General features: G+C 37.2%; 1 protein-coding gene across 4 annotated transcripts in view; it reads left to right on the top strand.

Annotated features, from left to right (window-relative positions):
• The first annotated feature begins 665 nt into the window (after positions 1-665).
• The window catches only part of TRAF3IP3 (TRAF3 interacting protein 3), a 32,604-nt gene continuing 18,690 nt past the window's right edge, over positions 666-14,579 (top strand). For 2 of the 4 annotated variants that reach the window (XM_063297439.1, XM_063297442.1), the window contains exons 1-7: positions 1,665-1,812; positions 4,878-5,091; positions 8,894-9,302; positions 9,945-10,044; positions 11,116-11,173; positions 12,223-12,247; positions 12,932-12,961. In XM_063297439.1, the coding sequence (XP_063153509.1) occupies positions 5,075-5,091; positions 8,894-9,302; positions 9,945-10,044; positions 11,116-11,173; positions 12,223-12,247; positions 12,932-12,961 (639 nt within the window). In that variant the 5' untranslated portion in view covers positions 1,665-1,812; positions 4,878-5,074. Of the gene's footprint in view, positions 736-1,664; positions 1,813-4,877; positions 5,092-8,893; positions 9,303-9,944; positions 10,045-11,115; positions 11,174-12,222; positions 12,248-12,931; positions 12,962-14,579 lie in introns of those variants that run through there. The other 2 variants (XM_063297440.1, XM_063297441.1) reach the window with 2 other exon arrangements.

Raw genomic sequence — 14,579 nt, 5'->3', positions numbered from 1 at the left:
GCTATGAATGTTGTCTGGAAATCCTGAGGAAAGGCAAGATATACATTTAATAAATAAATAAACTAAATTAATAGAGCAGTGTTTCTCAATCTTGGCAACTTTAAGCTTGCTGGCTGGGGTGTTCTGGGAGCTGAAGTCCACATATCTTAAAGTTGCCAAGGTTGAGAAACACTGTAATAGAGGATAAGTCCAGCTATACATTAACTCCAAAACCAGAATCAATTTGCTTCTCTATGCAATATCAGTTGCTGGGGAATATAAATGGCAGAGAGCTACTGGATTCATATCCATCTTTTGAGTTCCAATAAGTATCTGGTTGGCAAATGTAGGAAACTAATGTTGAACTAGATAAGCCTTTGGTCTGATCCATCAGCTTATATTTTGAACAGACAGACAAACAGATAAATTTCATGTTTTTGAGAATATACATTTACATTTTTAAAAAGAGAATATTTTAATAAGTTGTATTAAGCATTAATGTTGCTGCTACTATACAGGCAAGGACGTTTGAGGTCGAAAGAAAATGCTAAGGAAGGAAGCACAATCTAAAAGACACTGCAATTAATTTTGCTGCTTCAGAGGTGGAGAACTTACAGTTTCCTTAACCTGAACTTACAATGTCCAGGTCAAGATCAGTGATTCTCTTTCCAGATGCACACATACATACAAGAGGTATGTGTGTGTGTGTGTCTTAAGAAAACATTTCCGCACATTTTCAGAGTGTCATGGGATGCAGTGAGTACCTGTATTATCTCCTTTAAATAAGAATAAAACTGTACTAGGCGACTCTAAACTCCTCTTCAATCTGACTAATTTCACTACCACCTAGTGGCTGCCCTATATCATGACGCTATTCGTGTAAAAGGCACATGGAGTCATCTTTCAGGTACTGAATTGTAATGTTTTGTCAAAATAATTTCCTGGGATAAATATCCATGCAATTTTCCACTTCCATTTCCTGTCAGAAATAACTTGGAATAAAGGAAGCTGTGTTGTTTTTTTTAAGAAAAAGAAACATGCAGCCTACAAGTTATCTACTGATCTTTTCCTGTGTAATGTACAAATATACTTCACACATTTGCTGTTAGACAGGATACACTTAAAACAATCTTTTCCAACCTGATGGTTGCCAGATATCCTGGATCCATTACTCCCAAAATCCCCAGCCAAGTTTTTGACTACAATGTACATATCCCAGTTTTTTTATGACAGCCTATCACCCATAACTCTTCTGTTCAAGAGGATAGATAGATGTTGCTTTCTTGTCAACTTAAGTTGTTCTCTTTCACAAAGATATTAGGCTGGTATGGTTCCACAATGCTAGCCACAGCCTCTTGCAAGCAAAGACAAGTTCAAGGTGCAGCAAAGAGTTGTTGCTGGAACCCCAATGGAAGGGCTATGAAATATGGGCAGCAAAAATGTGGATGGCCAGAAGATGGCAGCAAAGAGTTATCTTCATGCATTATCTAGATTTTGGCAGCTCAGATGTGATAGTCCTATCCAATGTTGAAAGAAATATAGGTCAGTTTACTAAAAGAAAGTCAAACCACTGTATCACAAAACTGTCTATAGAAAGCTAGAGTTCATCAGGGCAAGACAGAATGAGAAAGAGAGGGAGAGAGAGAGAGAGAGAGAGAGAGAGAGAGGGAGGAACTAAGCGGGTGAAATACCCATACTGAGCTCAGAGCATTTCCTGTTCTTTGAAAAAGGAATAGTGAAGTCTTGTCAGTTACAGCATGTTAACACTTGATAACTAAGCTAATGCTTCAGATCTTGATGAACTCAAATCAGGCCTACCACTGAGAAGCAAAGGTAAGGATCTCCCTTGTTGGTAATGACCCTTGTTTTAATTCTAAGTGAAGAGAGAGCAAGCACATATGATCTAAAATAGAGTGGGCATTCTGTTGCAACAATGCCTTTGAGGAAAAGATAAAGGACATATGTGCTCATCAGAGAAAAACATTTTGGTCTAGAAAGGAAGGAACCCCATACTCTGATAATTAAACCTCAAAAGGTCGGTGGGTTAAGTAACTGGAGTAATATATCTCCTCTTCGTTGTTCAGAACTACTTTAAATGAAGGGCTTTTCAATTAGCTGCACAATAAGGACACTGAAAGCCATGGCATCTGAACAAGGTAAGCTGTTATTGAGTGCTTTGTGGGGATAGTGCCTGTTGATTCACTTCTGGAGGCACCAAGTCATTCAAAGGTCAGATAGACATGAAAATGCAGAATACTTCAAAACTCATATTTAAATATGCCTCAACTGTAGACTCTGACACAGATTAATTTTGAACAGACAAATAATATTTCTGTTACAAATGCAGTAGGTAAACTATAGACACTTCTCCATTTTAATGTAAAATTTAAAGCAAAACTACATTTTTAAACCAGCAAAATGAAAAAATAAGAGGTGATCAAACAGTGGTGACCATCTTTCTTTTCTACAGGAACAAATGCTTAGGGCACATGGCTTGTTGAAAGAACCATTCCATAATACTTTCCATCTATTACAATTCCATGGCTTCTAAGGTCCCAGAATGCTATCTGCTACAGCTACTGTGATTCATTTAATCTTCATTTCTACCTTTAGACTGGGTCCAAAATATAGATTTGATCTAATGAAAGGTTTTTGAGAACTCAGAAGCTTGTACACCCCTTTGTCATATTTTGGAAGATCTAATAAAAGTATTTCCTACTTTTTAGATTTCTAGTTTCTAGTGTGATTGTCTTATATTTTTGGTATCTCATTCAGTAGCATGGTAGAAAGAGAGACATGTCAGTCTACGGTGGCAAAACATCAGAAGTCTAGTAGCACCTTTTCTGAGTAACAAATTTTATTAAAAGGTATAAGCTTTTTAAAAATTTTCTTAACATTTAAATTTCTTAGAAAAGGTACTATCAGATTCCTTCTGATTCAGTAGCATGGTCTGATGACATCAGCTTGGGTGGGAATATTCTGTTTGTGCATCCCACTTATCCAAAACACTGGAATCATCAAAGACCAGGTGTGGGGAGAATTTAATATGTCAAATACAATCTAATGCTGAAACTCAGAAATGAAATATGAACTAATTTCTGCCCCTAATTGCTTCCATAGTAACATGAAATAGGAAATGAATTCCTACAGGAATAAGATGACACATGCCTAACAACCATAATAGTTCCAAGCAGTTACATTTTAGTGGGTCAGAAGCTGAATATGAATAGCATATTTAACTGTTTATCCAATCACTGGGTATCTTAACCCAGGTGAAAAGTAATGTGGGAGATGCAAGTGTACTGCCACAATTAATTGGAGGTAGTTCCAACGGCCCCTAAAACATAAAGGAGCCACATAAAAATAAATTTAAAAAAATTAACAAAAATATTAGTGAAGTACAGTAAAGGAAAAATAATACATCCTGGGGCCACAGGTTGCTTCTTCCTGTACTAAACAAATATTGTTTGATATAGCAACGAATTAGGTCCACGGGCTGTGAATGAAATAAAGAATTGTAACCAACATTTTCTACAGCTTGCAAAATGAATCTAACTAAAGATTATTGTGAAAGATGAGAAATCATAATCTAACAGCAGGGATGAGGGGGGAAGCAGAGGGTTCTGTGTTTAGGTGCTGCTGAATATTTATTTTCTGCAGCAGTTTTAGCACTAAACAGAGCATGGTTCTTTGACAGCACGGTTGTTTTGTCAAATTTGTTATTTATTTATTTAGTTAGTTTTTATCCCACCTTTATTATTTTTATAAATAACTCAAGGCAGCGAACATACCTAATACTCCTTCCTCCTCCTATTGCTCACATGCCTATCCCCCTACTCTTCTGGAACTGTATTCAACACAACCTTTGGCAGACTGTGGGAGCCAAAATCATGTTTCTTCCTCTATGCATTCTTTTCAAATATCCATACCCTACTGCACATATAGTTAATATGGCATTGCAGTAGCAAACTCAAAATTAGGGAATGGTGCAACAGGGAAACAGTAGAATTTACGCTGGTCACGTCATGCTTTTAGCTTTGATCCGTTCCATGCACGTCATAGGATATAAAATAAGAGCCAAGAGTCCTTCAAGTCAAGACGGAAGAATTCACCCAGTCTATTTTCCCCTTCTTAACTGAGATAGGTAGATGACAGACAGACAGACACGCACACACTTATATATTGATGGAAAGAAATAAGAGAGGAAGAGTGGTGAAAAATATCGGAGGAATTCAAGTGAAGATGGTAAAATAATCTACACAAAGCAAGGGGGTTGTAGAATAAAATTGCTGGAAACTGGGACCATGGTGTGAGGAAAGACAACAGGAGACTGTATTTAGTCTTACCGTTCTTCCAGTGGATATGTGTTCACAACTGAGGAATCCTTTGGGACATAGGTCTCACAGGCTATTGTACCTTTAAAAATATTTCATTTAAAAAGGAGTCTGAAAATAAGTACTAATCATAAAAACAAAACTGCTTACTTTCAAGTTAGAGGTGAAAAGCCTCTAGCCTTTAGGCCGGATGCAGATGTACAAAACTGTGAATGGCTTTGTTCAGTTTAATGGTTGCTGTGATGTGAAATGAAGGAGAACAGAGGAGAAGTAAGTGGTTTTCCTGCCTTGCAGGACTGGCAGGAAGTTTTCACTTCTTCCTCAAAGTGGAATTTATACTCAGTGGGCAATAATTCAGCTCAGTCTGCTCTATAGATACAGTACTGTAGAAGTTGGTAACACAGTCCCGAATTCGTAGAACGGATTATACTGTTTCAGAGCGTGAAATAGTGTCACAACGTTGACTCCCTCCCCCGTTGAGAAACATCAAGCAATGGGGGTGGGGGAGGGGGAAACCTAACTGGAAATATTACAACAAAATGAGTTGTGGCTATTGATCTGCAGAGGAACGGAAATGAACTTTATGCAAGGGCCTAGGAAGCAGCCCAGAGCCCGAGCCACTTGTTCTGAACTCAAGGGAGCAATTGCAGAATAGCCAGCCCAGAATGCTGAAGCCAGGACAATGGCTAGCTGGGCATAGGATGTCTTTTTAAAAAGCTGTCTGAAATAGCCATCCATTGCGTTCCATCACCACCCTCCTGATGCAGCTTTTTAACAGGTACAATATTGTGCTATTTTTTTCAGTAGTATGCATAAATATTAATGGGCATGTACTGCAACTGGAGAAAATGAGATTATATTTTTCAGAATTTAGATTTTATAATACCAATACCTACCTGAGAGCCTTGTGCAAGTGAATGACTTCAAAAGGAGGAGGAGGAGGAGGAGTTTGATATATAGTGAAATCTGCAAGTAATAGAATAAAACATGCTAAAGCCTATATTTAGACTCTTTTAAAACGTCTGTGGCCTTCTATGATGTTTAATGTAATATATTCAATACGAAGGTCAAACTGCATGCAACATTATTCATATTATTTAGTTAAGTATCCTGTATTTTATTCCTTTTTAACAAGTAGCTGGCTCAGAGGCTAGTGAGCCAGACTGGGTCCAAAGTAAAAGAGAGAGCAATCCAAATCAGCCCCATTAAACTTCTGACTGTGCAGTGCTTTAGGCAAAATCTAAAAGCCAAACAGCAAATTAAGTTCACGCAAAGATTATTTCACTGGTTCCATGGAATATTTTGCTTTTCAGCAAAGTCAGGATTCTCTTTTGTATCACCAGCTGCTTTTGAAACACTGTTCAATTTTAAAACCAGTTTGAGGGAGAAAACATGTTTAGTGTCCTTAAGGAGAATTTAATCCTTTGCTTTCAGTTATATATTATGTATTATTTTGTATACACTGAATTACGATTAGATAATATAAAAGTTTCAATCATCAACCCTTGCCCTCCACATCCATCTTTGCAGTCATTTGCAGGGCAAAGAAATCATCCTGCACACTGTCAAATCTAGAAGTGATGGCTCATTTAAAAAATTGTTTGGTGGAAGGCAAAACCTATCCATATCATACAGAACCCACTGGATCTAATGTTTGAATTCTGTAGATGGCTCTGCATCAGTTACTAATTGTTCTTTACTCCTGTTTTCTGACTATACCTTATTTTTCATCCTGACATGTCACATAAGTATATTTGTTGTTATGTTTCATCTTCTTCCCTCCCATTTTGTTGCTTTGTGCCATAGTTCCTTGTGCTGTCTCTATTCTGGAGATGATGAGAGCTGTAGCCAAGCATATTTGGAAAGTGTATAACTTGTAGAAGTTGTTCTTGTGTTGTATAAATTTGGGTTTGCAGGAGAAATGTCACAGATTTATTCTTAACTTCACTGCTGCCCTTATGTGTCATACCAGTTTAGCCTTGTGTTTGTTTGTTTGTTTGTTTATAGCGATTAATGGACTCTCCTTTCAAAAAATTTCCAAAGGATGGTTGCTGATGCCATTTAAAATCCAAAACAACATCTATCATCCATCCATCCATCTCATCTATCATGAAACGTGAAAAGTCATTCAAATGTGGAAGCAAGGAGAGAGGGAAAAAAATTACCACTATTTCCAAAGATGCATTTTTAAAAATACCTTGGAGAATATAAGCATCTTAGTGAGAAGCTCTATGCAAAGACCTACCTCTCTGGAGAAGGCTCTGATGCTGGGAAAGGGGGAAGGAAAGAGAAGAAGAGGATGACCAGCAGCAAGGTGGATGGATTCAGTTGCAGTGGTGATGGGTGCACCACTGGAAGACCATGTTAGGGACAGATTGAATCTATCTATATGGTTGCTAAAAGTTGACACCAACTTGATGGTACTTAATCAATCAATGAGATGTTTTAAAGGGTGATATTTCAGTTAACATCCATGTGTATTTTCCTAGGTTGCCGCCTGCTTTAAGACTCTTAAATGGGCCTGAATGAAAGATATTAACATTTGGGTGGATTTATTTATGACCAGGTGGTTCTTACGCTGTCTGAATTTCAAGCTGTAAATCAAAACTAGCCCCTCAAATTGGGCTTCGACATGAAGTTACAGTCAGTGAGGTAACCCTTAGTGAGTTACCCAGTTAATATTGGTTCCCACATTTGGGTCCAGTCCAAGATGCCATGTATGTTAGATCTAGCACATAGCTGCCATTAGCTTACTTCAATAAATGCCTATTCCAATTTAAGTTAAATGCTGTTATTGATTTAAAATGCAAGGGAAGACCAATTCATGTCTAGCAATTTTTTGTGAATGTGCAGGTTGTTTGTATTATATGTTTTTCCAATCGCCATTCTTGGAATTTCCACAAAGATTATCTGCTTAGTTCAAGGCAAGGAGAAACTTACAGGCCAGTAGTTAGAGGTGAATAGAAATAGGATGGATGAGAGTATTTTTTCAAATGGTGTTGAATTTTAATGAGGAAAGGGGGAGGTTAAAAAACCTACTCCTCATATAAACATACAAAGTAGTGAGGTAATACCAGAACAAAGGCCCTCATCCCTTTGAATTAATTGTGCTGCAATCTACCCATGACACTAGACTGTAGTATAAACACAGAGAAAAATAGTAAGTAAAAAAAGAACGTATTTCTAGCATAAGCAACAGTTTTAGAATTCAGAATTGCATGCTTTCTTCAAAGTGAACATAAGTATTGTATGTACAAATGTAGAATACTATGATATGATACTATCTCTAATCCAGTAGACTTTGAAAAGTAGATGGCACCAAAAATAAACCTACTGTAAATGGAAAGTGATGGCCAATGGAAAAACTGTATTTTAGCTATTCATTGTGATATTTGTTTCTCACAGTTTTGTCTTCAAAAAGTATCACTCATGAAGTTGATTCTTAAAGAGATAGCAAGTTTTTTGTTGTTGTTGTTGTTGTTGTTGATTTTCTGATCTCAGCCATAAATATGCAACACATACTGACTATGGCACTAAAGGGTAAGCAAAAGATGAAAAGGATTTAAAGAAACCAAGATTATTCAGAAGTTGATATAATTACATGTTATGCCCTTAGGTTTCAGATACAAATTAACTTTAACTGCACAGATATTTTAACAAGCATGGTAACTAAACACCTGCAAAAAAGGAAAACAGAAAGTTAAGCTGAAGAATGATCTTTCTTAGAAATGGGAGTATCCCATTAGAATTTTTCTACCAGTTGTTAACATAACAAAAACCTGAATAGGAGAATGGTAAGATCTGTAATTTCTGAACTGACCCTGCTAATTGATGGAGTAGAGATTCTACAGCTGCTGTTGGGAATGTTTAATCTTCTGGGAGTTCATAATATATTGTTATAGTAGCACCTTTGAAGTTGGATATATTATTTATTTATTAGAAGTGTTTCAAGCCATCTTTCATCCTAAAATACTAGGATAGTAAATACTGTAAATCAGCAAAAATGCAGGAATCAAACTATGTTATAAATGTGATGTAATAATATAAAACAGATCTATATTTATGAAAAGCAGAGCAAGCTCAAAACAAAACAAAAGAGTCCCCCTTTTTGGGAGAGATGGCCAGTGATAGAAATTTGAAAAATAAATAAATAAATAAATAAATAAAACTGCACTTTGAAACACTTGGGCAAATATTAATCTTGTGCCAAAATGGTAGCAGAATGGATGCTAATCCAGATTCCATGAACATCCTAGAGATGGAGCTTCACAGGAGAAAAGGCCTTGTGCCCAGCTTCTCCTCAACAAGCTTCCCCTAGAAAAGGAAGCCTAAGAAAAATGTCCCCTGAAAATGTTAGTACATGGGCAGTTTTATAAAGAGAGGGAACAGCTTTCAAAAATTTGGCTCCTCAACTATTGAGCTTCAGGACTTTAAAGGTCAATAGCATCATTTTAAACTGGGCTCTGATATCTCACAGTCATGGCACTTGCATCTCGTCAAAGAAGTATTACCTGCATTGTTTTATACAAAGAAACTCTAGAGCCTAGATGGTCCTAATGGTTCGCTCTTGGTTTTTCCAGGAAAGTGAGTCCCCACTATATTTGGAAACTGTTGCGCCCTGAAGTGACAGGTGCTGTCAGGATGATCACTGGATTTTCCAAATCTCCTGGCCAGCAAGGCTCCCAGCGTGAGAGTTATGAGGAAAAATATGAGCGCCGGCATGAGAAGCACGAAAGCCTGCTCAGAAGAAACAACAGGACCATGTGCCGTCTCACAAGCAAATGTCAAAGTAAAGAAGCAAAGGAACCAGCTCAGAGCCCCCGACAAAAAGAATTCTTCCGAAGAAGGAATTTAATGACTGAAGGTCTTGGAAGGACAAAAATGATGATGCCTCCTGGCAAAAGAGGATCCTTGGTTCCTGTAAACAGTTCCGACAGTCTAGGAGGAATGCTACCTCAGACCTATCTGAGATGTTTGTCTAACAGCCAGGTAATATTTAAGAATGGGGGCAACACACCCTTTAGCCCATTCCAAAATGGTTAGCTGGGAAGTCTTTCTGTTGAATTTAGCAGCTCATTTGCACTTCTTCTGTTGACCTGGGCTGGGAGATTAGTTATAAATAACCTGTGGTTTTAATCTTTGGATATGTGATGGTGCATGCATGTGTGTATAGTAATATCTTTGAACCATTTCTTGTCATACCTTCCTGGGTCTACCTCCAGTTTGCAAAACCTTGCATGAAGTTGCCAAAATCTGACAAGATTTCATGATCTTATGAGATTTGTGGAAGATTTATTTTACTTTTTTAGGAAGTGGTTAAATGCTGTTCTAAAACATTAGTGTCAGGTAACAGAAAAGAAGCTTCAGAAGCTGATTTTCTTCTTTCTTTACTAATGGCAAAATAATTTACCATTAGCAAATTATTTAAAGTAACTAAACAATGCTGTTCTGTCCTCCAAAAGTAGAACAATTGGTATTGGAGCAATTTAGAGTTCCTATTCCAAAAGAGATACTTTAGTAATCCGCAACAAATTTGGGGAGTGTTAGATATTGGGGTACTGGCTTATTTTCTCAGGACTGAGGTCAACACATGGAACAGAACCAAAATATTGTTCTGTTTTTATCTCTCAGCTTCATACCAAATCTATACCGCATAACTCCAGTAATACGTTCCCACCTGACAAATTATCTCAAAGCATGATCATTGTGAATGTTACCCAAAACTGTAAAGGTAAGTGGCAATCTATAAAATCAGCCTTAAACTTTAGTCAGTCACCCACAAGAATGTGTATATCAGCATAAATCTGACTGTTTTTTACTGTCCATGTCTAATTTTGGTTATTTTGTTATTTTTTCAGATTTTTAATTTAAAAAATCATATATATTTTGTTCAGAGGTAAAGGTAAAGGTTTCCCTTGACGTAAAGTCCAGTCGTGTCCGACTCTAGGGGGCGGTGCTCATCTCCGTTTCAAAGCCTTGGAGCCGGCGTTGTCATAGACACTTCCGGGTCATGTGGCCAGCATGACTCACGGAACGCCGTTACCTTCCCACTGAAGCGGTACCTATTGATCTACTCACATTTGCATGTTTTCGAACTGCTAGGTGAGCAGGAGCTGGGACGAGCAACGGGAGCTCACCCCGCCGCGTGGTTTCGAACCGCCGACCTTCCGATCGACAGCTCAGCGGTTTAACCCACAGCGCCACCGCGTCCCATTTTGTTCAGAACTTTCCCAAATATATGGAGATTTTGCATGCAAGTACCTTTATTATAGGTAATTGTTACCTTGCATTCTCTGAGAAACTGTTTTTAATGCAAATATCACTGAAGCCCCCCCAATGCAAACTGTCTCAAACAGGATTTCTAAATCAGGGTTCCATGGAACCCTAAGGTTCCACAAGAGGTCTCTAGGGTTCCCTGGGAGATCACAATTTATTTTTAAAAATATTTCAAATTTGGACAACTTCACATTAAAGAGGTAAGTTTCATTCTTTATTTTTAGTTTAAGAACACTGTTAATGCATATATGCAGGCCTACACATGAAACGAATATAATATTTTTGTAACTTGTGGCCTATATTTGAGTCTGAATGTGCAGGGGTTCCTTGAGGCCTTTTGCCCTCCAGGGGCAAAAATTTGAGAAACACTGGTCTCAAATGTAAATGTTTTTAAAATGTAGTAATATATTTTTGAACATAACTTTTAGAAACGTCTGTTGTCTTATGAATGCATCTCTTACAAATAAAAACAGTAGTATGTCACTGTCAGCTGTTAAAAGTATTGAAATGGGATTTATTTATATAGGTACACAAACCACAAAAGAACTGAGTGCTGAAAAGAAAAATTCAGGTCAGCAAACAGAGTAAGTAAAAATATTATTCAGGTTTTTTCTCATTTGGATATTCAGGCTTTTTTTCCCCTTTGGAACGGATATCTTTATGACAGGATACTGAACATTTTACACTGAATATGGGGTATTTTGAGTAAAGATTACCAGAATTTTTCAACCTAGTAAATAATCAAAGTCTGAGTCATATTTTTAGAATTTGTTTTAGGTTCAAGATTCTCTGGTTACTCATTCAAACTTATCCAAATCCTGAACTTCTTGCTTGCATTAAGAAATAGCATTCCATAACTTCATAAGCCACATATAAAATCCTCTTGAAGCTGTATAACATACAGTAATGATAACAAGCCACACTGAGACAGGAGTCTGTGCACAGGCAGCAGATCTACAACATCTGGGAGAGCATTTTCGAGCATATAAAAATGTTACCATGTCACTCTGTCTTTCGGCAATGCACAACTTGGCCTATGATTACAAGAAGCCTTCCCAACCCCTTGTTGCAGGCTTCAGTAGTTCTGTTTCCCAGGCTTACAGGGGTCTGTTATACACCACCAGTGAAGTTATCATTGGAGTTTTTCACTGCTGTGTCTACAAGCTGCCTCAGTTATGTTGGTCATGCAGGACCAGACCAACAACCAGTGTAGAAACATTTTGCACAGGTTCCTGTTAATTAAAAGCTAAGTACAGATGCCCCATTTCATAGTGTATACAAGTTATTGCTTGCACAGATGCAAAGGTGTATTGCAAATCTTCACATGTGCAACAATGAATGTATGGATAGTATAAAGACCCTCCTTGGGTACCACACCACAGTCACATTTCAGCAGGCACAAAAAGGCTCACAATGGCAAGTGAAAAAATCAATTTGAGAGATTACCTAGCACTCCTTGATTATTTTAGGATTTTTAAAAACTTTTCGATTTGGTGACTTTTTTCAGTAGTTTTTTATTTTTATATGGTCAATTCTGTATGGATTATCTGTTACCTTGCTTCCTACTTGACAGTGGTATCACACTGCAACTGTTTCATATCTCCTTGATAATTCTTTTCTCTTTTGTTTTTAGTTGTGGAACAGCAGTTTTAGATAAGGTATGGAAAACATGAAGTGGTGATAGGAATCCTCTTTCCTTAAGACATTCTGAATTGACAGTTGCTATGTATCAGCATGAATCAGCTGTAGAGATAATCTACCACTCTAAAACTATATCTGAGATGCATGATCACCTCTATGTTACTGTTCCACACAAGTTACTTTGCCAAGCGGGGGGGAAGAATCACTAGTATTTGGTATTTTTCTCATTTCTGTCTGCATGGATAACCTTCCTGGACACAATGGCCTTCCTGGACCTTTCAGACAAGTTATTATAGTAGTGTTGTTTCAGATAAACAAATTATGGTTCCTTTTCTGAATATGGCCATTGATAAAGTTTCACCAGGTTTTCGATAATCAGGTTTTGATCACGGAGCTGCTGTATTCAGATATGCAGTTTTAAAAGAAGGGAGGCACAGGAGCACCATCATTTTTTTTAACTCTGTTTTTACCAGTATTTCCATCTGTTTTCTTACCATAAATATGTTTTTAAAAAACAGTAGCTAAATAACAAATTTTGATTGATAGCAGTAAAAATTGCCCATCTTGAAGTATATTAGAAGTTTTGTGAGTTTTGTGATTTCAGTGCTGGCAAATAGTGCAGGTTGCATTTCTTTGCTAAATGTTAAAATTTCTTTTGTTAAAGTCAATTAGGATTATAAATATATTTATTTGTATTTCAGGAAATTATTCAACTTTCTAACTACCTCAACGTGAGTAATTAAAATTAACTTCAAACAGCTTTGGAGAAGGATCTCTTCATAAGTTACATACTTTTGGATTTCTTTTTATACTTGAAACCTTACTTTCTTAGAATAGGACTGCAATTGAAAACAAGATATTTACTTGAAAACAATAAAGCTGGAATGCTATACCCCAACTTGCTTTTTTTTAAACAGTTTTTGTCTTCAGGATCTTAATGAACAAACATTCACACATATTTAATGCCTTAATAGAAAACTTGAGGTGCAGGATTCATTCCTACATGGGAAAAAATAAGAATGTGTATATTCCCACGAAATGCACCTTGCACAAAATGCACAATTTCTCTGATCAGCCATTTTGGTTTAGGTATGAGGTACAGAAACCAACTGACATCAATTTGCTCTGGGTATCTGAGGCATGCTAGATGGAACCTGTGATCAAGTGAAACGATTTAAAATCTTCCAGTCAATTTTTAAAAAGGCACTAATAATCAGATAGCAAGTTTTATAAACTGTGTTACATTATTTTAAAAATAAATAATCCCTTTTTTTACTATCCAAGATAGAAACCAGTTCTAAAGCTAGGTCATCATCTAAGAACAAAGGGAAATAAACTTCATTTTTTAGGAGTACAGTTTTGTACCTATATGTCTTTCTGTTTCCCTGAATGGAAAGTTGGTTAACCATGTGTCTCCAATTCTATTTACCTATTGCATCCCTTCATTTGATGGTCCATATTATTATGAAGGCTCACTCAACCCTCAACAGCAGCTTTCAGGAGATGGAGGAGTCTTGCAATAAATTTAGATAAAGAAAAGTTAGATAAAGAAAGTGCTTTGCATTGCTCAAGAAATACCAATAAGTACAGTCAATTATTTATTATCAAGCAGACTTGCAGAGATTTTATTCACTAATTAATAACATAATCCAATTGGATAACAGCCCTAGTCCCTAGGAGCAGAAGGTCCCCAGCTTTAAATCTTTTAATTCAAGGTGCTGGTAGTGACCTATAAAGCCCTTCAAGGCATGAGGCCAGGTTACTTGTGGGACTATCTCTCCCCAGTTGTGTCTACCCATCCCGTGAGATCCAGCAGTAGAGGCATGCTCCTCTGTTAGATGCCCCAAGGAGAGGCTTTTCTGTTGTAGCACCTGCCCTCTGGAATATCCTCCCCCAGAGATTAGACTTGTCTCGACCCTACTGGTTTTCTATAACAAATCCGGGTTTTGTTGCCGAGTCTTGGACACAGGGTGTGTGGTTAAGCCCGTATCTTGGTTATGTTGACTGCATTGTTGTTTCTCTCTCAGCTCCTATATTTATTTACTGGTTTTCTATGATATTTTAATCTTGTTTTTATTCTCTCTTAGCTGCCCAGAGTCATATGTTTAAGATGGGCTGCCATATAAATTACATTAAAAATCAATCAATCAATCAATCTGGATAACTGCTGGTGCTCAGTAGAAGTTACCAGTTAGATACTGTATATTGATTAGATCTTCATGCAGGAAGTTCACCTTGCACTAACAAGAGTGGAAACTGTAGAACATATTAGGTGGCATTTCCGGCACCAGTGTGAGGAAATTAGGGAAGTGAAAGACTGAAAAGGATACAAAACATAGAATTTTATAG

This window comes from Candoia aspera, chromosome 3, assembly GCF_035149785.1.
Source record: "Candoia aspera isolate rCanAsp1 chromosome 3, rCanAsp1.hap2, whole genome shotgun sequence".
NCBI lineage: Eukaryota > Metazoa > Chordata > Lepidosauria > Squamata > Boidae > Candoia > Candoia aspera.
This window is presented reverse-complemented; position numbering and strand designations above follow the sequence as displayed.